This window comes from Lacerta agilis, chromosome 15, assembly GCF_009819535.1.
Source record: "Lacerta agilis isolate rLacAgi1 chromosome 15, rLacAgi1.pri, whole genome shotgun sequence".
In the NCBI taxonomy this organism is placed as follows: Eukaryota; Metazoa; Chordata; class Lepidosauria; order Squamata; family Lacertidae; genus Lacerta; species Lacerta agilis.
The window spans coordinates 2,654,082-2,678,647 of record NC_046326.1 but is presented as its reverse complement, the minus strand read 5'-3'; the positions used below and the strand labels follow the sequence as shown (position 1 = coordinate 2,678,647).

Below are 24,566 nucleotides of genomic sequence, written 5' to 3'. Positions count from 1 at the left end.
TTGCAATGCAGGAACCCAAAAACTCTTGGAGGGCACTAGGTTGAGGAAGAGATTCGCAGACACGTCAAGTTGCACAGGGCGTCAAACCACTGGTCCACCTTCCCCAACAGTAGTTCTCTGTGAATATTCTACTATGGAGCTTCTTCCCTTTGAGGTGATGCCAGGATTTGAACTAGGCAACTTTTTCCATCATCAGTTATATGTTTGATTACTGAGCTATATGGACAGATAAACAAAAATAATCCAACCTATCACATACAATACAAAATCAAATCAAAGGGAGAATGAGTTCTCTGCTCTCATCATGATACCTCTCAGCTAAAAATGAGGGCGCACTTGTTTTTGAACGGGGACTAAGCTCTCCTCACAGCCCATGCTTCAACACCACCACAGCACTGTCTTTTAAAGAAAACACCGGGTTATTTATGGTGTGATCATAAGCCTTCCTTGGGGAGGGAGGGTTCCTTAGATGGCTATGCAGTCAAATGTTCTACCCCACAACACACAGAAGAAAGCAAAGCACTTACTGTGGCGGTTCGCTCAACCTGCACAGGTCCCCCAGACGTTTAACGGTCCGTTGATACCTGCACTCACCACTTTATTACTTAACCGCTGCCACCAACCAGTTTGTCTGGTATTTACTTCACTCAGTTCAGTCAAGGAGAATATTGGAACAAAACTGTTTTATTTGAAGTTTAGTACATACGCATGTGGTTTCTGAATAAACAGTACTTTCTTGGTTGTGTTCTTGTTAACAACAGTGCCCAACGATTTCTCCCACCCCTGTTCCTACTCCTTCCCTTGCCACCCTTCTACCAGGCACTCAATACCCACAACAAGCCCCCTAGCTAAAGACCAACAACAAGCCTAAAGACTAAAGAACCAAAGACCCAACGACCAAAGAACTAAGAACTAAAGAACCCCTTTCCTTCCCCGGGAGGGGTTTATATAGCCCACATAACTCCGCCCCCTCAAGGTTCTTACTGGTTTTTCCCTTTTAACACCTTCTATGCCAATCCGAAGTTTGGTGAACGCCACACTTACCAACTATACAGAATACAAAATTAAACATAATTATAGTCAGCCAGGGAATAATAACACGACAACAACAGCCAATCAGTTTATTACTGGAAGAGGCTGGAGGTGAAATGATGGAAGAACTAGATGTCACAACTATCCTTGCTAGTTCTGCAGTGATCACAGGCCAGGGGATATAGCTCAGTGGTAGAGCATTTGACTGCAGATCAAGAGGTCCCCGGTTCAAATCCGGGTGTCCCCTCAGTCTTTTTTCCTGGAAAAATAATAATGTAAATTCCCCCAATTGAATTTGCTCGTCGATTCCTTCCTATCCTAGTACGGAAGGGAAAGCTGCGGCAGCGGCAAATCGTTGGAACGGAGTCTTGCGCCGGCGCCGTTTCCCACGTACAGCCCGCACCAGGGAAAGCGTTGCTCGGTTACTGAGCCGCCAGGGCCTGATCTCACGGGTTAAAGCAGCGGAGGTAAAGCCAAAGTCCCATCACCCCCTGCGCCAGGGCTCTCACGCCGAGCCAGACTCCCATGATGCCCTGCGCCAGGAGAGCCCGTGGGACGCAATGACTGGATTCCCCCCTTCCTTTTCTTTGTGTTTGTAGATCTATGTTTACACCGGAAGTTTGCCCAAAGGGACCTCGAGGCAACTGCGCGCGCGCTTCTTGCTTCCCACCCCGTTCGGCTATCGCATTTGACGTCACTTCCGACGCCCGGTCCTCCGAGACCCGGAAGTGGAGGATGGCTGAGGTGTCGCTATGCGCCCGGCGAGCGGCGAGCGGCCCGGAGAAGCCGAAGAGGAGGCGGCTGAGGTGAATTTTGGCGGCGGCGGCGAGGGGAGTGCGCGCGCGTTTGTTGCACCGCTAGCTCGGACTCCTGGGTTCTTCCTTCGTGCCCAGTGGGCGCCACCGCGGGCTTCCCTTCCGCCGTGTCTGAAAAAGCGAGGAAAGAAGGGCAGGTTTCCCGGCGGCCGAGCGCGGGCGGGCTGCGTCGCGGGGAGGCGCCTCTCCAGAGGAAGTCGGTGGTTAAAGAGCCATTTTTTAGGAGAACGAGGGTTTGGTCTGGGGTCCGCGGCGGAGCCCCGATGCGCCGGTGGCTGGGCCTCGGCGGCGGAGTTGTGGGAAAGCCGTGCGGGAAGCGCCAGCCGCGATGGGCGGGTCCCCCCTCCCCGTGCTGGGGAACGGCGCCCCTCTTTCCAGCGGCGGCGGAGGAAAGTCCTCTGTTTGAATGGCTGTCCCGGCCCAGGCTGGTGTAAGGGGTAAAACGAGAGGAGCGTTCATGTAAACTGCGGTGAAACATGAAGTGTGTGTAGCAGCAGCTTCCTACAGCTGGCTGGCTATTGAAAACTGCTGGGCTGGATCCTGTGAACCTGTCACTCTCCAGATGTTGTTCGGCTGTTATGAGCCCCATAGCCAGTAATGAGGGATTATGGGAGTTGTGGTTCAGCGGCATCTTGAAGGCTATAGGTCCCCCTGTCCCTGTGCAATAGCCGTCAGCTTCCTAACTATCTCATGCTTCTTATGTGGAAAGAACCAAGTTCAGAAAAGGGCATATTATCTAGCTGCTGCATCAACTCCCCTAGTTGGAAAAGTTGCAACATTGGTAGCTTTTTTAGTTTAGCAAAAAGAAAACGAAAGAGGCTAATAGGGGTCTGGTTCATCCAAGGGACTTTAGTTAGATGCAGCCAAGGTAATTCTTAATGTCTTAAAGCGTAGGAGCCCTTGTATTACATAACATGCAGACATGTAATAAAAACCAAGTATTCTTTAATCCTGAGACGAAAGGGACCGAACAGATGAACCTTTTTGCATATTTTCTTCCTCATAGGCCCCCATCCTTTCAAGTCTGGGATCTACTTGCTTCATTGTGCTGTTAAATGTAACCTAGCAACAGGGTATTAATGCTGACAGTGTAACTTGGTTTTTAAGTTCAGCAGATCTGCTGATTTTAATGAAAATCCCATTTTAATACCTTGTTTTTTCTTCTATTCTCCATTTAGTTTCTGCATGATATGGCGTCTTCCAGCATTCTTTGCATGGAACTATTAAGATACGTAATTTGTATTAAATAGCTGGTATAGCTTGCCGGAAGGTCACAATGTTTCAGTGGTAAGTAATTATAAGTACTTAATGTTGCGGTGTCATAATTTGGAACACACACCCTTGGAGTTCCATTTCAAACCATAAATTGTTAAGTGGAAACTACTCATAATAAGACTGCAGAGTCTGCATTAATGCCTTCAATAGTGTTGGGAAACCTCTGGCCCATGAGACCATTTCCCCACCTGCCCCTTACTTGATGCTACATATGACTTCAGGTGTGGAACAGGTAAAACACAGTTGCAGAGAAATAGTTGGAAGCCTTGAAATTCTCCTCTAAATGTTCTTTGGCAGGCAAAGTTTGTATGTGGTACCTTTTAAATGTGGCCCCAAATGCAAGCCTGCTGCAATTTGTTCCACATGGCAGCTCATAAATAGAGCTGCTGAGTACAAGTGATTTATGCTGAAAGCAAGGTTTGCAGGTGCTGCCAATCAGTGTGTTGAGTGACACTATCAAAATCTGTGCCTTTGTCCATGCAATTTGAAATCAAACAATGGGCAAAAGAAAATGCTTCAGCTGACGTCATAGTGATGTCAGGTAATTCTCATACATACATGAAATGGATTTATTGAACATATTATGATAGTGTTGCATTTGCTAGCAGCCAATTTGTTTCTGAGCTCAACTCAAGGTTCTAGTTTGTAAAGTTGTGATCATTATATATATTCTTTTCACCCCCACCCCCACCCACACACCAGATTGCTTCAGATTCTGTTTAGAAAGTAGGGATTAACTTAGTAATAAGACTTGAAATCTTATTGCAGTTAAAGCCTTGATTGTATAATGTGGATTTTTGTGGTTTTGAAACGCTATTTAAAATACAGTGTGTGCTGCTGGTTATTTATAGCTGGAAGCCAGCAGTTTTGTTGCTTGCTTCAGCATCAAATTGCACTGATACAGAAGATGAATTTCAGCAAATGTATGCTGGAAGGTCATCGAGCACCAGACTGCATTCAGTTAAGTGGGAAGTTTACATAACCTCACATTGCTCGGCTAGCTTCAGTGGAAGTAGTGTAAGCTAGGCCTGGGCTTCTTCAGGAGGAAGGGTGAGATATAAATTTAATAATAATATAATTGCCTGTACAGTATCTCCTATTTGTGAGTAACTGTGTTAGTGCACTTGCTTCAGATATGAGAGATGAATTGGCCACCTCAGAACCTGTATTTAATATTGCCATGCCCTCACACAGTATGGTTTCGTGAATGGAGTTGTTGAAAATGTATCTGAGAGGCCTTCACTATTCCTTAGCCTAACAACATTGTTGTGTGGTTAAAATAGGGCAGTCCCATGCATACCATCCTGTACTTTTTGAAAGAAGGGTAGGATATAGATCGAGGATCATTGTTTGCTAAAAAATTTTACATTGGTTTAGTTTTTGTGCTCATCAGATGTTGGATCTGAATGAAAGTACCATCTTTTTAATATCACTGCAATCTTTCCTTTTCAGTTCCTATTTGTACCATTGGTTCTGGGGATTATGTTTGTGTCTTATGAATCTGTAACATCTGGCTGACAATAGGAGTCTTTCTTACTGTACCTTGTCTGATCAAACTGTTCTGAAATGGGTAGGTAAGTATCTGAATACTGTCGGGGTGAAAGGAATAAGCTGAGTGCTTGGTGGGGATGAAACAGACTTAAAAGTCTATTTGACTTTGGACTCCCTTAATTTTGACACTTCCTGTGCTATTTTTATTGATGAAGGTACAGTTGGAAACAAAACACCTCACATTGTTAACAAGTAAGCTGTTACAGCTGAGTACTGAACTATACAAGATACAAATGGGTACAAATATGAATAAATAACAAAAGGTGCTGAATTTTCATGGCTTGTTTTCAGCACTTGTGTCATGAAGAAATATAAAACATAAGAGGAGCTCTGCTGAATGAGACTAAAGGCCATTCTATTCTAGCGCTCTGTTCTCACACTGGCCAACTAGATGCCAATGGGAATTCTGCAGTCAGTACCTGAAATTGGCTTAAATGGAAAGAACTCACAGTGGCATTGCATATAGATTGGAAAAGTGGGTAAATGGTGTTTGGAAATAACAGCACATATATTAATTTTAAAATATTTTACCAGGTTTGTCATCTACTTAAAGCTTTAAAAATGAATTGATAAGATATGCATTTGTGAGATTGTGATAAAGGAAAAGTGTTCTTTAAAAAAATGTTGCACACCTGTAGCAAGCATCATCATAAAGGAAGCATTGCCCTTTCTCACACAGGAACAATGGCGGTACAGCACTTGCTTCTACAATTTAAAAAGTAATTTTATTCAAACTGAAATGAAAAGCTGCTGCTTGATTAAACTGGGGCATCTTTTAGTAAATCAAAATGCATTTAATTGCTTAATTTAATCTAACTGATGAATGAATTGAAGATTCCATTTCTAATTACCACAACTCTATACCATAAATGTAGTCCCCCTTATGTTGTAGTCCTGGAGTCTGAGGATATGAGGATTTTGGCTTGCTCTAGGGTCATCTAAAGGGACACGGGTGGTGCTGTGAGTTAAACCACAGTGCCTAGGGCTTACCGATCAGAAGGTCAGTGGTTTGAATCCCCATGATGGGGTGAGCTCCCGTTACTCAGTCCCTGCTCCTGCCAACCTAGCAGTTCGAAAGCATGTCAAAGTGCAAGTAGATAAATAGGTACTGCTCTGGCGGGAAGGTAAACGGCGTCTCTGTGCGCTGCTCTGGTTCACCAGAAGCAGCTTAGTCATGCTGGCCACATGACCCAGAAGCTGTACACCAGCTCCCTCGGCCAATAAAGCGAGATGAGCGCCACAACCTGAGTCGTACGTGACTGGACCTAATGGCCAGGGGTCCCTTTACCATTACCTAGGGTCATCTAATAAGCTCTGCTTGACTTACAGCAGAAACTACAGTACACAAACTCTTGAATATAGCAGTGTCTTAGAAGGCTACACTGTGGGAGCCGAAATTTTTGACCACATAAACAATGTTCTGTGACTAAGCCATATCCCTTGATCATCTCTTCTTCCTCCCAGCAGTCTCCACCCTTGTGGCTTCACTCCTTTGTCCCCAGGCAGCTACTTGTGTTCATAGCAGTATTGGGGGCTATGCAAACTTAGCTTGCATTCACTCATCTACTTAAGCATATCTATGTTCTTAATATTGGATCGTTGCTTTAGTGTCAATAGTGATGATATGGATGTTTTAGAATTACTGTAATTGAGCATCATGACTGCCATAAGAGGACAAGGTATAAATCTTCTAAATACATACAAAGTATAGGGAAGCATTTTAAATCTAGGAATGAAGAGTTAGTAACGTAACTTTTGGAGTCTTCCTTCAGTTCTTGAAACTGCAGAATCATCTATTTGAAGAGTTTACAATCTACTTAAATTCACTATGAAATATTTTCTGGCTTAGAACATTTGGGATCCAGTGATAGGATCCTTTGTGTGTCAGTGAGTATGCTATAGTAAGGTACCTTTTCAGACAGCTATCTTTTTGTTTTCTAAATTTCAGGGTCAGTATTTCTTGTCTGTTTCCTGCTTCTTGGCACTTCAGCATTTCCCCAGTTGGGTGTCCACGAATATTGAACACCACGTTACGGCAGATTATTGTCATTGGGTTGCTCGCTGCTGCATTTTTCTTGCTGTACTATTCTGTTGTAAAATATGGCTACAGGGACAAAAAGCTGCACAGGTAAGAACATCTTGTAAGACAAAAATATATATTCCAAAAGTGTTTGTTCACATCTGAGGACAACACAAGTAATGGATAGTTGTTTTTGTTTTTAAATGTGCTTCTAAGTCCCTATAAATTGACTGCAATTTGCAGTGAGATCTTATGCTTGTTTACTCTTCAGCTCAGTCCCATTGGTTTCAATGAAATTTGCTGCTAAACAACACTTTGATGCTCTCTTCCAGGTATCTTGCTCGAGTAACCGACACAGAAGCTACAGACACCAACAATCCCAAGTTGAACTATGGTATTATGGTGGACTGTGGTAGCAGTGGATCTAGGATCTTTGTATATTGGTGGCCGAGGCACAATGGCAATCCACATGATTTGCTGGACATCAAACAAATGAGGGACAAAAACAGCAAACCAGTGGTTATGAAAATTAAACCAGGTATTGGAGAAAAGGCCATAACTCGTTTTCCCCCCCTGCCATAGCTGTTTAGCAGCCTACCTTAAAAGGAATGGAGTGATGGTAATTTATAAAAAATGTAGCAGTTTCATTTTATTAAATGTTTCATTGTGTTTTATCCCTGTTTTACTTGGGATCATATGTGCAGGCCAATTCTACCCATGTTTACTTGGAAGTCAGTCCAAATAGCCAAGGGTTTTGATTTCATTCTAACCTCCTTCACCTCATTCTTGCAGACAGCTCTGCTTGCTGTTGTAACATAAAAACAAAGAGTTGTTTCCCTGTGGTTTGAAATTCAGCACTGGTTGGCTTGTGCAGTAAACTGGAGGTTATAACTTTAGATAAACTCATTGAGAAAGGACCTGTTGGTAGTTACGTCAACTAACAGTGACTGTTTCATGGAAGCTACCTTGAGTATATATGAAAAGGTGGTATATAAATAGATTAGAAGTTGACATGTTTAGATTTTATTTGTTTATTTGTCGATTTGTGACATCTCTTCAGTGTCCTTATTTTTTATGTGAATAAATATAATCAAGTCATACTTTTCACCAATGAACTGTTTTATATGCAATATTTACTAAAAAAAATACTGCTGTAGCATAAAATGCCAATATAGCATGTGAAATTATGCTATTTGGCATATTTATGAAATTTACAGGGAATACCCTTATGTATTTTTACTCAGGCACAAGACTCTGTTTAGTGAAACTTACTTCCAATTTGAGAAAAAAATTGAGAACACTAAAAAAAAACAAAAAAAAAACCACCTATGAAATGTCCTGTTTTCCAGAATGAGTGAAATGCTTTTAAGGATCTGGAATCCGTGGACCATTTCTATTCAAAGTGCAAACTTCAGGATGCTATGTTAAACTTCAAGCCGTATGCTTTTCCCGACACATAAATTGAAAGAAACATCATTGAAGTACAGTGGACGCTCAGGTTGCGAACACGATCCATGTGGGAGGCGTGTCCGCAACCCGCAGTGTTGTATCTGCGCATGCACGGGTCACAATTTAGTGCTTCTGCGCATGCGCGAATGCTGTAACCCGAAAGTAACCCATTCCGGTACTTCCGGGTTTGGAGTGGAGTGCAACCTGAAAATGCGTAACCTGCAGCGTTTGCAACATGAGGTATGACTGTACCTGAAATATGGCCTTTTCCCTGGCATTCAAACATACTACGTATGCATAGATAAATATGTATGCATCCCTTGAAATAGATGGAATGATTATTTGACGTCTTGGGGCCTTTCTGCTCCATTTGGTTGCATGGCCGTTATATGGACTCCAGTTATATATGCCTTTTATGCTCTAATAAAACATATTCCAAGGTCCATTCTAATACAACCTTTGTAGCATGGGAGCCAAAGTGTTTTACCTTTTGCCTAGATAGAATAGAATAGAATAGAATAGAATAGAATAGAATAGAATAGAATAAATTAATGTTACCAATCTCAGCTCACATATCATGGGGTTTTTCAACAACAGTCTTGACCTTTCCAGAAACAAGCTGGTAAAGTAAAGTTATGGCCACATGAATTATACTGGCTAGTACAGGGGTCAGCAACCTTTTTCAGCCGTGGGCCAGTCCACAGAGAATTGAGTGTGGTGGACCGGACTATTTTGGGGGGGGGGGGTGAACAAATTCCTATGTCCCATAAATAACCCAGAGATGCATTTTAAATAAAAGCACATATTCTACTCATATAAAAACACGCTGGTACCAATTGAGAAGGCAGTTGGACCGCATCCAGCACCCAGGCCTTAGGTTGCCTACCCCTGGGCTAGTAGATCCTTTTGCTGAGGCAGTATTTTGTCTTTAATTGGATTGGCATACTGAATGTTACCCAGAGAATTCACCAAAAAGCAAACAGGTTATGCGGTTATGCAGCTTCTAACTCTTAAAATCAGAAACTCTTTGAAATAATAAGGGTTTTTTGGTATGTTGGAATCTCCCACTTTCTGCTACATGCATATATACACATATGTATCTCCATTGCTTTTTTTAGGCATTTCAGAATTTGCTACCTCTCCTGAAAAAGTCAGTGATTATATTTTCCCACTTCTGAGCTTTGCTGCTGCACATGTACCCCGTGCAAAACATAAAGAAACACCTCTGTATATTCTATGTACAGCAGGGATGAGAATCTTACCAGAGAGGTGACTGAATACCTTTTATCTATTACAGTTTAATACAGAGAATTGAGTTTGTTAGGGGTCTATTTGTATTTTAAACATATTTGGAATCTTGCAGCCAGCAAAAGGCAATACTAGAAGACCTGCTAACTGATATCCCAGTGCATTTTGATTTTCTGTTTTCGGACTCGCATGCTGAGGTTATTTCAGGAAAGCAAGAAGGTAAGGAACTGCTTTTGAAAAAGACAAGTTTGAAACCACATTCACTAGACTGATGGAATGTCTGTCCAGGGAGCAGGTCCCCTTCAGTGGGTGACATAGAACTGCTGCAAGAAACACAATTGTGAGAGATGCTGTGGATCACAACACAGAATGAGGAGAGCAGAGATATGTCCCTGTCCAGGATGTCTATATACCTAGTTGGCCTACAACCAGATTGTGTCAATACCAGGTCACTCCAATTTTAAGAAGCAAAAAACACTGGCAAATTGGAAGTTAATTTTGAAGGGGCAGGGGCTCCTTAGATTGCTACATGTCCTCTCTAATACAAAATTTAAAAAATCTCCAGGGATTTAGCAGGGTTAGGGAGTTTGATGGTTGGTTTTTTAAATAGAAAATATTTGGTGGGGAGGAGAATGAATGGGTGAGAAGTCTTCCTTGCATGATATAAGAGTAAAATCGGCTGGATTTGTGCAGTATCGAGAGAGGCTGAGAAAGGGCTTTATTGGAGATTCATCAGTGGAATGTCAAGTCAACAGTTAATCTGAATAAAGCAGATTCTAAATGTGGCGTGGGTGGTGCTGTAGTCTAAACCACTGAGCCTAGGGCTTGCTGACCAGAAGGTCGGCGGTTTGAATCCCCGCGACGGGGTGAGCTCCCGTTGCTCGGTCCCTGCTCCTGCCAACCTAGCAGTTCGAAAACACGTCAAAGTGCAAGTAGATAAATACCTTCCAGCGGGAAGGTAAACGACATTTTCGTGCGCTGCTCTGGTTCACCAGAAGCAGCTTAGTCATGCTGGCCACATGACCCGGAAGCTGTCTGCAGACAAACAACAGCTCCCCCGGCCAGTAAAGCGAGATGAGCGCCGCAACCCCAGAGTCATCTGCGACTGGACTTAATGGTCAGTTGTCCTTTTACCTTTAAATGTCTTTTAATAACCATGCACTGTTTACCCGCACACCTCTCCATTATTTTCAAATACAATTACATTGTGTGAAATGCACTTTTTGCAACTCACCTGTATTTCTTGTAGCATCCTTAGTTTGATTTCTCTTATTTTTTAAATTTATATATTTATATTCTATACTTTAATTAAAAAAAAATCAAGGCAGAGTACAAGATGCGAGAAGAAAATTGGCATAAAAACTTGATGAAAAACATAAATCATCAGGTTTTCTTTGTCTGCTTAGCTTACTGCTTAATTCACTGCATACATCACAGATACTGGAATCTTTATTTTTTTGTAAGCTTTTCTTTACCAGGCATCCCTTGGTTGTTTTTTTCCCAGCAATACACCTCTTTCCCCTCGTCATAGTTCCTGTGCCTTGTGGCCCTTGAGAAGATGTTGGACTACAACTCCTATCATTCTTCTGGGGATGATGGAAATTGGAGTCCCAACAACCTCTAGAGGGCCACAGAGTCCCCACGCCTGTTTTAGCTAAGGCATCCTGTTCTGTTATAGCTGTTCATTGGCAGATTTGTACTATATAGCTGCAAGAGCACACTCTGGTGGCAACATTTGGAATTGCTGGGTAGAGCACTTTCATACAGTGGTATCTCTAGATAAGAACGGGATCCGTTCCGGAGCCCCATTCATATCCTGAGAAGTCCACAACCCACCGAACCCAGAAGTACTCCGTTCCGTTACTTCTGGGTTCGGTGCGTTCGTATCCAGTGCCGTTCACAACCCGCAGCGAACACAACACGAGGTACGACTGTACTACAGTACGATCTCAAAGGCCTCTGCTCCCAAATGATCGAAGCCTGAAAGTGAGTGTTCCCATTTTTGAACGATTTTTGGAAGCCAAATGTCTGGCGTGGCTGCCGCTCCTGCAGACAATCGGAAGCCGCGCCTTGTTTTTTGAATAGTTCGGGGAGTCAAATGGACTCCTGGAACACATTCTGTTTGAGAACCAAGGTACGACTGTACTTAGATTTTTAGAAGGTCTTGGAGAGGCTGGAATTTTCTGGTTTTTCACACATCATTGTGGCCAGCGAGGAGTTGTTGTTTTTCTTTTTTTAACCATCTACCTGAGAAGTAGCTTGTCTGGATTAATGTTTTTTTAAGGAAAGTATTTTTCCGTACAACTCAAGTTTCTTGGGGCTCATCCAGACTTGCAGTTGTCCAGTGCCTAGAATGCAGTTTTGCCCTTGCCCTGCCATTTTCCTCTGGAAAACCTGCTCTTTAGCGATAAATTGGAGCAAACATCAATCCAGAGTAAACCTGATTGGCATTTGCTCCGATTCAGCTGTAAAGATCTGGTTTCCCTGGGTGAAAGCAACTGGGCAAGGGCAAGTCTGGTTGAGCCCTTGTTATAATACTGTTTTAATTAATTTTCCTATTTTTAAAGGTGGAGCTCAATAACTTTTAATACTTAAAATTGTTCTGTTAAATTTTCTAGGAGTATATGCATGGATTGGAATCAACTTTGTCCTTGGAAGATTTGAGCATACCGATGATGGCAAGTGTCTTAATAGCACTCTATGTGGCCTACCAAAGGGAGAAATGGTGTTGGTATTCCGATGGCTGTTGCTAGTGGACAATATCCTGCAGCAGCCGTGAATGAAAGTTGATTAGCAGCTGTGCTTGGTGGATTCTGATCCATAATAAAGATATAGAGGCTAAAAATATGTGCATCTGTTAGAGAACAGAAGGCATAAAACAATACCCTAAGTATTTTCAGCTACAGAAGTTTTAACAAGGCCTTGTGTGTGTGTGTGTGTGTGTGTGTGTGTGTATACACACATGCACCAGGAAGTCCCAAAAATATTAGCTTTTGAGAAGTATGGAGGGGACTTCAAATAAGTGCTTCAACCCCATATTATTTTTATTGCTATTTTCTGTATCTTTCCCAGCTCTGTATTATTTTTGAAAATAATATACAAGGCATTCTAAATATGCCTACTTTAGAATGTCATTGCAACATTTCCTGTTTTACTCCAAGCTTCTTTCCTAATACTGTTGAAACACATAGCACATATTTTCCCCCACCTATTACCTCCCAGGACTCTTGTCATTATGGCTGTGATGTGGGATCATTGGGGCACTCTGCTCAGAGAGCTTACCAAGAGTCCTCCTCAAGTTATACCAAGAATTGCATGTTTTTGTCAACTGTGCAGCCTAGCAAGCTCTTGGCATTAGGCTACCATTGCAGGGTTGCCATTGCTACATTGTACCAAGCTATGGCAGCGCAAATGTTTGAAATTCAGATCCTCAGAAGGGTTTGCCTCCACATCTCAACATCCTTCACGTCTTGTCTTTCAGAGGATGATGCTGTAGTGGAAGTGCACATTCCTGGCAGTGAAAACAAGGAAGCCATTCTTCGAAAGAGGACTGTGGGTATACTTGACATGGGTGGTGTGTCAACTCAAATAGCATACGAAGTCCCTAAAACTGTAAGCTTTGCCTCTTCACAGCAGGTTATTATCTGTACAACTTTTACTTCTTTTCCTTTTGTTTTTTTCCTGTGTTTTAATCCATATACCATTGATTCTTTTTCTTTTGCGTGTTATGAGTTCTGTGCTTCACTACGTGACATCTTCACCCCAAGACGAGAGGAACTTGCATCTTGATGTGCCATCAGCTAAGCAGTCTGCCTGTACATGATTCATTTCATCAGTCAGTTTAATACAAATGTCCTTGAATTATGCTACACAGCAGTTAACTTTTCCTGGTGTTTAACCCCCATTTTGAATTGTGCCATTTAAATTGTGACACTTCTGGTGGGAATATGTGGTGTTGTATTGATTGTGGGTGTTATTTATTTTGGTTTGTTGGTTTGTTTTCATAAAGTTTTATTAAGACCTTTCCTAATACATTGCAATAAAAACCAACTAATCTAAACAAAAACATAAACATAAAAAGAAAGAAGAAAGAATATAAAGTCCTCTTTTACAGATAAATCTTAACTTGTCACACACAAAGGTGAACCATCTCAGCTCTCACCTGGGAGATTCTCTTCCCTGCCGCATGCAGGTTCTTTTGTTAACTACGCATAACCTTCATCAGCCTGTTAGTCCCTCTTTAACCCTGAATAGAGAACCACAAATAATACAAAAGACCGAAGCAAAGCAGAAACAAAAAGAAAGAAAAAGGAAAGAAAACAAATAAGAATATTAAAGAAAAGAATAAAGTGGAAATGAAAAATAAAAAGTAGATAAAAAGGACTTCCAACTATCCATCTGTCAGTTATATATACAATAGTTCTTCAAAACAGTCAAAATGTTCAATCTAGAGTAGTACCCTGCTGTTCCTTCCTCTGCTAGGTCCTTTTTTCTAGTCTTACATCTGGGACTCTCCTGTTCATTTCTTTCGCTGCAAGAAGTCCAAAGGAAGTTCTTCGATTATTATTATCTATGAGTCAACAATAGTCGGAACATCACAGCATTCCCTCCAATTTTAAGAAACATTCAGTCCTTATTCCTTCCAGAATTTCTTCACTATAGTTATGTATTAAGACAACAGTCCATAATTATTTAGTTCTTATATAGTCATTAATCCACTCCCAAATTCATATCTTCCAATCCCATTTCCTGTTAGCTATTGGTTGTCAATCCTTATTTTTTAAAAAGAATTTTTCTCTTCCATACTTTTTCCAAAAATGTTGCAAGAGGCTTAGTAGCGTTTTCTTCCAATTTCAATCAAGAGTCAAGCAGTGCATTCCTAATGTTTCAGTCTAACCATAGGCAGCCATGTAGCTCCACTTTTCAAGCAACACATTAATCATTGAGATGGAGGGTTGAAAATAGATCACAATAAGACGAACACCTCTCAAATGGAGAACCTCCCAGCGTAGATAACTTTATTTGATAAATTACTTAAACACGCTTCATGCTTTATTTGTTTTCAGCCTCTTAATGATGTGTCCTCTTAAGCCACCCGGCAGGTCATATTTCACGTGAACATCTTAACCGACAGAGAATGCCTCTGTAGAAATAGTCTGTAGTAATCTATAGTAATTTCAAAAGTAATTCAGGAAAGGAGGTTTTGCTGGTCTTTGCCCTAGAGACTAACCTCCAGGCTATTAAGTGGTGTTTGCACTAGGGTATGTTTCTTCTGCCCCCAGCGCATGTTCCTCAAAGATTTCTCTGTCCCATGGAGGGAGTAATAATTCCAGGGCATTCAGAAGTTAATATACCTGTCCCTTCCCTTCAGTAATTTATATTTTGTATGTTGTAAAGATGTCAAAGGGAGGGAAGGGAAAGAAGTGGCAAGAGTTAATGGGGTGAATATAAGAACATGTACAGTTCCCCCATGGGTGGGCTGCAATCAGTTTGGATCATAAATTATGCAGATTTGGTCAACTAGCAGAGTTTTGGGTGTTGGTGCTGCTTTCTTTAGCAGGGGGTACCCAATGTGGTGCTCTCCAAATGTTAATCACCTGCAACTCCTAGCAGCCCCAACCAGCATGTCTGATTGCCAGACATGATGGGAGTTGTAGTCCAATTGCATCTGGAGGTCACCACATTGAGAACTGCTGCTTTGACACTTGGGTATTGAGTACAAGAGATCCTCTAGAGAAAGTTCTTGTGAAAATGTTTAGAGAGCTGCAGATTTGAAATTACTTCCCTATATTTAGAGTTAAGCGTTCACAACACAAAGCAGAGCTGTTCATGCCTCTTTAATCTCGTGTTTTGGGATCTGCAGGAGGAGGTGGCCAAGAACCTACTTGCAGAGTTTAATCTAGGGTGCGATGCTCACCAAACTGAACATGTCTACCGAGTTTATGTGGCAACTTTCCTCGGCTTTGGTGGAAATGCTGCCCGGCAAAGATATGCAGAGAGCATATTTACTACCACAGTATTTAGAAACAGGTAATATTCTATAATTAACTTGATTTCCAGATCCAAATGATTTCCCTCCTATACGTGTAAACATTTAAATCTTAAATGGGCACATCTTCAGATGGTTGCAGTCATCATGTAGGCAAGAGCTTTTTCACAGTGGGACAGACTTCCTCGGAAGGTGGTGGACTCTTCTTCATTAGAGATTGTTAATCAGAAGGTGGATGCTTTAGTTGAGATTCCTGCATTGCAGGGGGTTGGACTAGATGACCATGAAAGATCCCTTCCAATTCTACAATACTGTGATTCTATAAGCTCCTTCCCAGCACCCTCTCCCTATAGAGCTTTGGCTCAACTGGAACTCCAGTCAGGCTCGCTCTGCCCCCACCCCTTTCCTCACACCTCAGTTCCAAGGAGCTTGGAAGCCTCACTCTTAACTGCTATGTTCCTTATCTGACTTATCTCCCAGCCATCATTATGATTAATATTCCCATTTACTCAGTTTGTATATACTGCCCTTCACAGGGCGGTTCACAAAATGAGAACACAAAATGCATAACAAACAAAAACAAACCAATAACCCCCTCTCCCACAAACAGCTTTAAAAGGCTATAGAATGTTTACTCAGCCAAAAGCCTGGTTATAGAGAAATGCTTTTGCCTGGTGCTTAAATATGTCATGATGGCACCAGGTGAGTCTCCCTGGAGAGGGCAGTCCAGAAATGGGGAGCCACCACAGAAAAGACCCTGTTCTCATGTTACCACCCTCTGGAGTGCCAGCAAGCCCTGCTGACCAGCATCCCGATTGTGCATCCATGCAAGAGGAACATTAGAAAAAGCTTTCACATGGGAGGAGATGTGTAGCACTGAAACAGCCTGCCTCAGGGAGTGGTGGGCCCTCCTTCACTGGTGGGATGGTTGCCTGTCAGGGATGTTAAGCACAGGTGGAATGGTTATCTGTTAAGGATGTTGCAGTTGCATCCTGCATTGGCCACCACAGGCCTACTAGAAGTCACAGATTTTGCCCTTGTGTTGCTTTCCCCAATTTTGAGCAAAACATGGCACATGTGCTTGCCCCCCTGACACAGCACTAGGTGGGACCACACTCCAAGGCAGAGAGATCTGGCATCCAGTAAACAGTTTTTGCCCATGTAACTTTGCTCAATCTTTTTTTGCAGGCTTCTAGGCAAACAGATTGGTATGACTTCTGATACCCCCTATTTAGACCCTTGCCTGCCTTTGGATGCTGAGGATGAAATCCAGCAGAATGGGCAGAAGATGCATCTTCGAGGGACAGGAGATTTTCACTTGTGCCGTGATGTTATTCAGCCTTTCATGAATAAGACAAATGAGACGCAGACTTCTTTGAATGGCATTTATCAGCCTCCTGTGCACTTTGAGAACAGCGAGTTCTATGGGTTCTCGGAGTTCTATTACTGTACTGAGGATGTATTGCGGATGGGAGGAGAGTACATCGCTGCTAAGTTTATTAAATCTGCAAAGGTAAAAGGTCACTCTGCTTTTTGGTGGTGAAGTGGCAGCTAGATTGTCAGACCAAGGATCTGGGAGGCTAGGGATCATCTCAGTTAACCCACAAAACTAATTTGGTGATCTTGGGCCAATCACTTTTCTCTCAGCCTAACATGGTTGTTGCAAAAGTGAAATTGGCGGTGGTGGTGGTGGTGGTGGTGTGTGTGTGTGTGTGTGTGTAAGAGAGAGAGTTTTTATATGACCCTGAGTTCCTTGGAAGGAGGGCAGGGCAAAATATAATAGAATTAATGCTACTCTTTATTACACATGTACATGAGTTGTGATTGATGTTGAAGAGTTTTGGTTCTGAGAGGCCTGAGTTTCTATCATTAAGGTAACATTCTGCTGTATAGGTATATTTATTTCATTTACGAATTGTTTTCCATGAAACATCCCAAAGCAATCAACAATAAACCCATCAATCAGAAAGATTTCCTAACCAATACAGATACAAACTGAGATGGGAATATTCACTTTAAAGGATTTTTGAAAAAGGAAGGTCTTAAGTTGGTACCAAAAAGGACAATAGAAACAGCGCTTGTATGATATGTAATGGGGTGGGTTCCAGAGGTATAGACATATACAGTGAGGGGAAAAGTATTTTATCCCCTGCTAAATTTGCCCGTTTGCCCTCTGACAAAGAAATGACCAGTCCATAATTTTAATGGTAGGTTTATTGTAGCTGTGAGAGACAGAATAGGAACATTTGGTGTGTCCCTAACTTTGCTTCCATATGCTTTAGTGTATTTAAAAGAAAGATAACAACATTGTAGAGTGGCTGCAAGAACCACTGATTGTGAAGCATGTAAAATTGCTGTATAAAATGTCATCAATATTTTAGGTCCACCTTCTGGTGAGCTCAGATATCTGAAATAATGCATCTCCCTGAATTAGCCACCCCAGTTCATAGAATCATAGAGTTGGAAGAGACCACAAGGGCCATCCAGTCCAAACCCCTGCCAAGCAGGAAACGCCATCAAAGCATTCCTGACAGATGGCTGTCAAGCCTCCGCTTAAAGACCATAGAAGAGAGACACTTTTTGTTGTCCCACCACCACGGGCAATAGCTTTGGCGGTGACATGGGATAGGGCCTTCTCTGTGGCAGTGGCCCTGTTGTGGATGAAGTATGGTATGTCAGATGCCTTTGGCAGTTTGGAGTATATGTTAATAGTTTTCATCATATTTTTACCAACTCTTGTTTATTAAATATGAATATATTACTGTTTTTAAAATTTTGTAACCCTGAGATTTGTGGATGATTGGGATAAAAATTCTGTGAGATAAAGGATAGATAAATATAGAAATATCTCCCTACCATTCTATTTTATCCTTGCAATAATGTTGGGGTTGGTCAGGATGAGAGACGGTAACTGGACCATAGTGCATTTTCCCATGGTGAGGGGATGTGAACCTGCTCTTCCTAATTGAGGTTGGACACTCTGTCCAGTATCCTGCACTGCTTCTCTGGTTAATGCAATAGCCCTCAATTTTCTTAGCCTCCAATATTTCATTACATTCCTTGCCTCCCAAAATGTAGTTGGTAAACTATACTATTTTCACATTGCCTTCAGAATGTATATATTTACATTCTTTTTGTTTCTTTCTCAGGATTATTGTGCAACAAAGTGGTCAGTCCTAAGGGAACGTTTGGACCGTGGTCTTTATGCGTCGCATGCAGACCTTCATCGATTGAAGTGAGTGTTCGTATTCCCTCATGGCTGGATCTGCTTGAGCATCCTTCCTGGGGAGAGAAGAGCCGAGAATAAATTGTACAAGTAGTTGCTAGAAGGAAACACTTCAAGGAGGCCCAGAAGCATTCATTCTTGCCATCTGTACTACTAGTCATAAACTGCAGAGCTTTTTGGAACTGTGGTTGAATACCGTTTCATAAGAATATAATGGGTGCTATACATTTCTAGCTATTTCGTACAACATAGTTATAGTGCAAACAGTCACTAGGACTGTTGCAGTTCCCATGTGGTGGAGGGGAGAGACCCACCCCACAATGGTGCTGACCTCCTACATGAGCTGCTTAGTAGTGCAAATGCCTGAGTGCATGGAAGTCCGTGAACTTTGGTCTTTCCCCACATAAGCTGGGCTTCCGTAAAATCACATTGTGCACCTGGTGGTTCACACAAGCTCTTACCTCCATATTGGAGGAGTAGCGAGGGAACATCCTCCATCTCAGGAGGAGAGCAATGATCTAGTGAGTTTATGAATCATCTTAGTGTTCCCGAAGGTGACTGATTGGTGAAAAAGGCTTATACTTTTTGGATCCACAGTGCCAGATCTGTTTAAATGCTGCTATTTCTGGAAAAATGGAGCAGGTAGCACTGTGATCTAAACCACTGGGCCTCTTGGGCTTGCTGATTGGAAGGTCAGTGGTTTGAATCCACATGACGGGGTGAGCTCCCATTGCTCTGTCCCAGCTCCTGCCAACCTAGCAGTTCGAAAGCATGCCAGTGCAAGTAGATAAATTGATAGCACTGTGGCACGAAGGTAAACAGCGTTTCCATGCGCTGCTCTGGCTTCCGACATGCCGTTGCACCAGAAGTGGTTTAGTCATTCTGGCCACATGACCCGGAAAGCTGTCTGTGGACAAACACCGGCTCCCTCAGCCTGAAGTGGGATAAGCGCCCCATCCCACAGTCGCCTTTGACTGGACTTAACCATCCAGGGGTCCTTTACCTTTTACCTTACCTATTCCTGGAAAGTCTAATAACGCTGTCTATTAATTACAGAAAATTAAAACGAGAAAGGATTTTTAACGTATCTAATACCTAAGCTCTCATGTTTAATGTTCAAGCCTGCTGGAGCAGATACACTCCCTCTGTCATAGCAAAACTTAGTAATCTATTCCATATAAGCACCTAATTATGCTGGGTGCAATCCAGAGAATGCCTGTGTAAGTTTAAGTAGTAGAAGAAGAAAAGTTTGGATTTGATATCCTGCTTTTCACTACCCGAAGGAGTCTCAAAGCGGCCAACATTCTCCTTTCCCTTCCTCCCCCACAACAAACACTCTGTGAGGTGAGTGGGGCTGAGAGACTTCAGAGAAGTGTGACTAGCCCAAGGTCACCCAGCAGCTGCATGTGGAGGAGCGGAGAGGCGAACCCAGTTCCCCAGATTACGAGGCCACCGCTCTTAACCACTACACCACACTGGCTCTCAGTAGAAACAGTATGCCCTTGAATATGCAATTAAATTCACAAGACCAAGGGAATTCAGTGATTCTTTTTAGGTTGTGCTTTTTATTTCTTAACGAGTTCTGCTTCTGTTTAAAAACAGCAGAAGTTGACTTTTTGTTTATTCTTTGTAGGTATCAATGCTTTAAGTCAGCCTGGATGTATGAAGTGTTTCACAACGGTTTCTCTTTTCCTGTAAACTATGGCAACTTAAAAACTGCACTGCAGGTCTATGACAAAGAAGTGCAATGGACGTTGGGGGCCATTCTCTATCGAACACGATTTTTGCCTTTGAGGTATATCTTCACTTTTCTTAAGTGTGGTGTTCAAAAACAGCCAGTCACCAGCTATCTCCCTTTCAATGGATGCTTTCTGAGCATCATGTAGAGCTAGGGAGTTGCCCACCAGATGGTGGGAATAGAGAATGAATTGAATGGTAAAACACTAGTTGCTCACCTCTGTATGCTCTGTTCCTCGAGGCCAGCACAGCAGCCTTTGCTGTTGGGTTGCTAGGCATTCAGATAGACCAATTCCTTCCATCCTCTCAAACCTAAGAGGAAGATGACATTAGTGTTACAACTGGTGACATCACAACTCCCCCCCCATAAAGTTCTAAGGGGTAGTTTAGGAGTCGGGGTTCTTTCCCACTTGAAAATCAGCATATTCCTCAGTTGCCCTCTCAGCTTTCTTCTGGCATCTCTCCCACCCTTGCAGAGGTGTGGGTTGCTGTAAGATTGCTTTCACACTAATAATTTTGCTCTGTTTCTGGCCCCCTCCCTTTCCCCAGGGACATCCAGCAGGAGAATTTCCGAGGCAATCACTCCCATTGGCGCAGCTTCTCCTTTGTTTACAACCATTACTTATTCTTCGCCTGCTTCTTTGTTGTGCTGCTGTCCATCCTGCTGTACCTGTTGCGATTGCGACGGATTCACCGGCGAATGCTACACAGTGGCCAGTCCCCTTCCCTCTGGATCGAGGAAGGCCTCCCGCCACAGAAGATCCCAGGCGCCTTATAAGCTGCTGAACATTGGTCTTAGGACTTGCTAAAGAAAAAGCCATCGTTTTTGCCTCAGGGTTCTTCTCTCATCCCTAGAAACCGTTGCCCAAGTCTCTCGCTGCAGTGTTGGAATCGAGAGGTCACCTGCACCTGGAAAATTGAGGGGGGAAAGCAGGGCCAGCTCTGCTTGGCTAGACTGAGGGAATATCAGCCAAAATTATTTTAAAAACTCATACCTTAAAAGTAAATGCACTTTGACATTGAGGGGAGGGGAGATGTTGTGGAGGGAGGAACAAAAAGGGTGGGGCAGGGAAGACTTCATGCCAGTAAATGAATAAATGGGAAAGAAGCAAACTAGTCTGTTCTCCACTGTTCTCTACACAACTACTGTGATTGTTCTCTCAATATATGGTAAGCCAGCTCATAAAAAGTTCTTGTGGATGTGAGTGAAACCTTCCTAACCAATAATCCATCCTGTAAGGCAGGGGTGGGGAACTGGATGGGGCTGGCTGGCCAGACCATTATCTTCCCCCACCTCTCGTGCCCACAGTGACATTGGGTGACCCGTTTTTGCCTCACGGTTTGAAATCAGTCTGTGGGCAGAAGCACACCTTGCAAAGCACACACTCTCAGTTGAATGCCAGGGCTTGCAGAGTGCTATGCACAGCCCATCCTGACAGGCAGCTGATTGACAATGCCTGAAACCCCCTTTTGGCTGTCACTCATATGATGTTTAGTGTTGGGTAGGTAAGCCCAGCTGAAATGACCCGGTAGACTTAATTGAGCCCATGGGCTGGAGGCTCTCCATTAGAGCCCTAAGGACATCTCACTTGTCTCTAAGCTCCACACACTCCATATGCCCCAGAGCCACACTGACATCAGACAAAGGGCTCTTTAATCTATTCATTCCTGGTGTGAACAGCAACATAGGCTTTAACAGAACTCTCTCTGGGTGCTCCTAAGTTGCTTGCTGTGTCTTGGCCTGCACAGAGGAACCAGCACCCGGGGAGAATTGTGCAAAGTGAGAGTCAGCAGCTGGATTCATAAACCCTTCACCGCTGTAAGCAAATGCACATTGCAAGAAAAGGCCTCTACCCAATCCTCTGCTGCTGTCCACGCTGGGAAAGAGGGTGTTAAAGAGCCTTTTGTTGGTGTTGTGGCTGCCTGTGAGTGTGTCAGTGAACAGTGCCAATATGGCTGGTCTTTAAGCCCTTGCTCCGTTCAAATGCCTTTAAAAATATTTTGTAAAATATGCTGACCAGGGCAATAGATCTTGAGGTTCTGAGCCGCCTCCTGAAAAGAAGGTTCTTCAGTCTGTTAACGTCGTGATGTATAGTATTCTTGCAATATTGTGATGGAGCAAACCTGGCTGGCCATTGTAATCTGCTGGTGTTGGGAAATGCACTCATAACATGGCACAGTTGGCCTTTCCTGCAGTCCACCTTGTGTGCTTGGTAGCACTATTTGTGTGGCTTTCAGTCTTTGGGCCTGACAGTAATTATTGATCCTTTTGTAGCAGCAAAGAATTGAGTGAGCCTGAAGCACTGCTTGAACGCGTGCTGGAAAGATAACATGTATGCTGTCATGTCCTTATTTCTGGCTATAGAAACTGTTTTTTACTTGAAAGAACATGTGCATAATTTAAAGTGGCAATTGTGTGGACATCTCATAAAATACAAGCTTTATCATCTTAGAAAGCAGCATCTGATTTCATTCATGCATGAAGGAGTGTGTGTGTGTGTGTGTGTGTGTGTGTGTGTGAGAGAGAGAGAGAGAGAGAGAGAGAGAGAGATTAGCCTAATTGTACCTTATTAGAATCTCTTCCAGATTTGTGAAGTTGGGAGTGGGAGGATACATTTGAAATTAATTACAATGTTTTGACTGGAATCCCCCACATGTGCTATGGTCAAGGAGCATCTATTTAAGGAGGGGAGTTGCTCTTGCACATGTTGCTCATGCTTTGAATTTCTTTTCTTTTCTTTTTGGCCTATTTAGATTCCCACACATCTAATTTTATTGTTACCCTTTACCCCCGAAAGACCCAGGATTGTAATTGGCCCTGAGTGTTTAAGTATATTACAGAAATGTAAGCAACAAGTGTAACTATCAGACTTGCTTGGCATTTTGTATTTTTTCAAAAAAAAAAAGTCCAAGCCTTTTGCTTTCTAATTCTATATAAATGCTTGTGATTCTACCATGAAAAATATGGGAGGAGGACAAATCCTGCAACTTCAGTGTTTGTGCCAAATCAACAAGTTTTTAACAGCTGTTGGAGGAATAATGAGCTGCTTTCTAATCCAGAGCAATCTGCAGTGACCCCCTCTCCTCCACAAAACAGTGAAACACAACACTCTTCATAGCCTTAAGCACAACAGTTTTCAACTGGGTTCCCAGGCCTTGTGATCCTCTCCATCCCAAAGGTTGTGTTTATACATTTGTGGGGGGTTTATGCACTTAACAAGCTTTGCTTCAGCCTCTCCTCTCCACCCCCCAAAAATCCATTGAGGGTAGCAGAAGTACAGGGGAAGAATGCAAAGAAAAGACCAGGGCTATGCCCTCCAACCTTTGCCAATGGCCTTGCAGCCAGGTAAGTGATTTCAATACATATATCCATCAGCATTGCTTCTGCTTCAGTGCTGCAGCTACAGGACCCAACCCATCTTTGAAAAGCATTCTCTTAAATGGGTCTCTATGCAGGAGGGAAGTAGCTTTAAATATATATATATATATATTTAATTTTTAGAATGCTGCTCTTTATGAGCGAAAAACAGTTTTTTTCTCATTTCCTTTCTTTGAGTCAAGGGTCTGTCTTCTTTTCTTTTTTAAAGGTTGCCTGGACAAAACAGTTTGGCTAATTATACTCTGCCAAAAAGAGCATAACAAAGAGGTCTGCCAAAAAGTCTCAGTAGCCTGGTGACAAACTTGATCTGGGGCACTCTGTCCCCTGATGCTGCTTTTATCTCTGCCATTGTTGCTGCTTAATGATGGGTGGAACTCTGCAAATGCCACGTACATGGTAGTATGTTTAATAACAGCCTCACTCTCAAAAACATACTTTTTGGAGAAGAAAAAATTCTGTTATTTTTCAGGTCATCTTTCCAGCAGTAGAACCAAGTGCAAAGCAAAGGCTGCATTCGTGCCGAGCTGCTTTTCTCATTTATGTAATATTTTTATATCCCACCTGTCGTCCAAGGAGGACCTCAGAGTTCTCAGGAGGCCTTCTGACCAGGCACTGGACAAACCCTGGCATTCTTGGCTTCAGTAAGGGCATTGCAGTGAGGGCATTCCATTTAGTACCATAGGTCTGCGGGTCTAAGGAAAGGGCCATTGTTCAATGGCAGATCGTCAACTTTGCATGTTGTGTGGCTCTGACTTCACAAAATGTTTTCCTCTAGTTAGATGGCACATTTTGATTCATAACTTTCCTTCCAAAAAGTTGCAGCCTATTCTATTCTAGTCTACAGG

At 42.7% G+C, this 24,566-nt stretch overlaps 1 protein-coding gene and 1 non-coding gene across 6 annotated transcripts; both read left to right on the top strand.

Annotated features, from left to right (window-relative positions):
- The first annotated feature begins 1,207 nt into the window (after positions 1 to 1,207).
- On the top strand, positions 1,208 to 1,279 carry TRNAC-GCA. Its single transcript has one exon. It is a non-coding gene; the product is annotated as a tRNA-Cys (tRNA).
- A 459-nt stretch (positions 1,280 to 1,738) lies between these two features.
- Positions 1,739 to 22,794, top strand: ENTPD4 (ectonucleoside triphosphate diphosphohydrolase 4). 5 transcript variants are annotated; one of them, XM_033171495.1, is made up of 14 exons: positions 1,739 to 1,838; positions 3,026 to 3,134; positions 4,575 to 4,692; positions 6,622 to 6,801; positions 7,026 to 7,231; positions 9,261 to 9,411; positions 9,506 to 9,609; positions 12,009 to 12,068; positions 12,872 to 13,026; positions 15,254 to 15,420; positions 16,568 to 16,892; positions 18,529 to 18,614; positions 20,239 to 20,400; positions 20,892 to 22,794. In XM_033171495.1, the coding sequence occupies exons 5-14, from the start codon at positions 7,093 to 7,095 to the stop codon at positions 21,118 to 21,120; spliced, it is 1,578 nt and encodes a 525-aa protein (XP_033027386.1). In that variant the 5' UTR covers positions 1,739 to 1,838; positions 3,026 to 3,134; positions 4,575 to 4,692; positions 6,622 to 6,801; positions 7,026 to 7,092; the 3' UTR covers positions 21,121 to 22,794. The 5 variants fall into 5 exon arrangements, with proteins under 5 accessions (XP_033027386.1, XP_033027385.1, XP_033027384.1 ...); XM_033171494.1 differs by having other exon boundaries at positions 4,575 to 4,696; positions 12,872 to 13,002; XM_033171493.1 differs by having other exon boundaries at positions 4,575 to 4,696.
- The last annotated feature ends 1,772 nt before the right edge of the window (positions 22,795 to 24,566 follow it).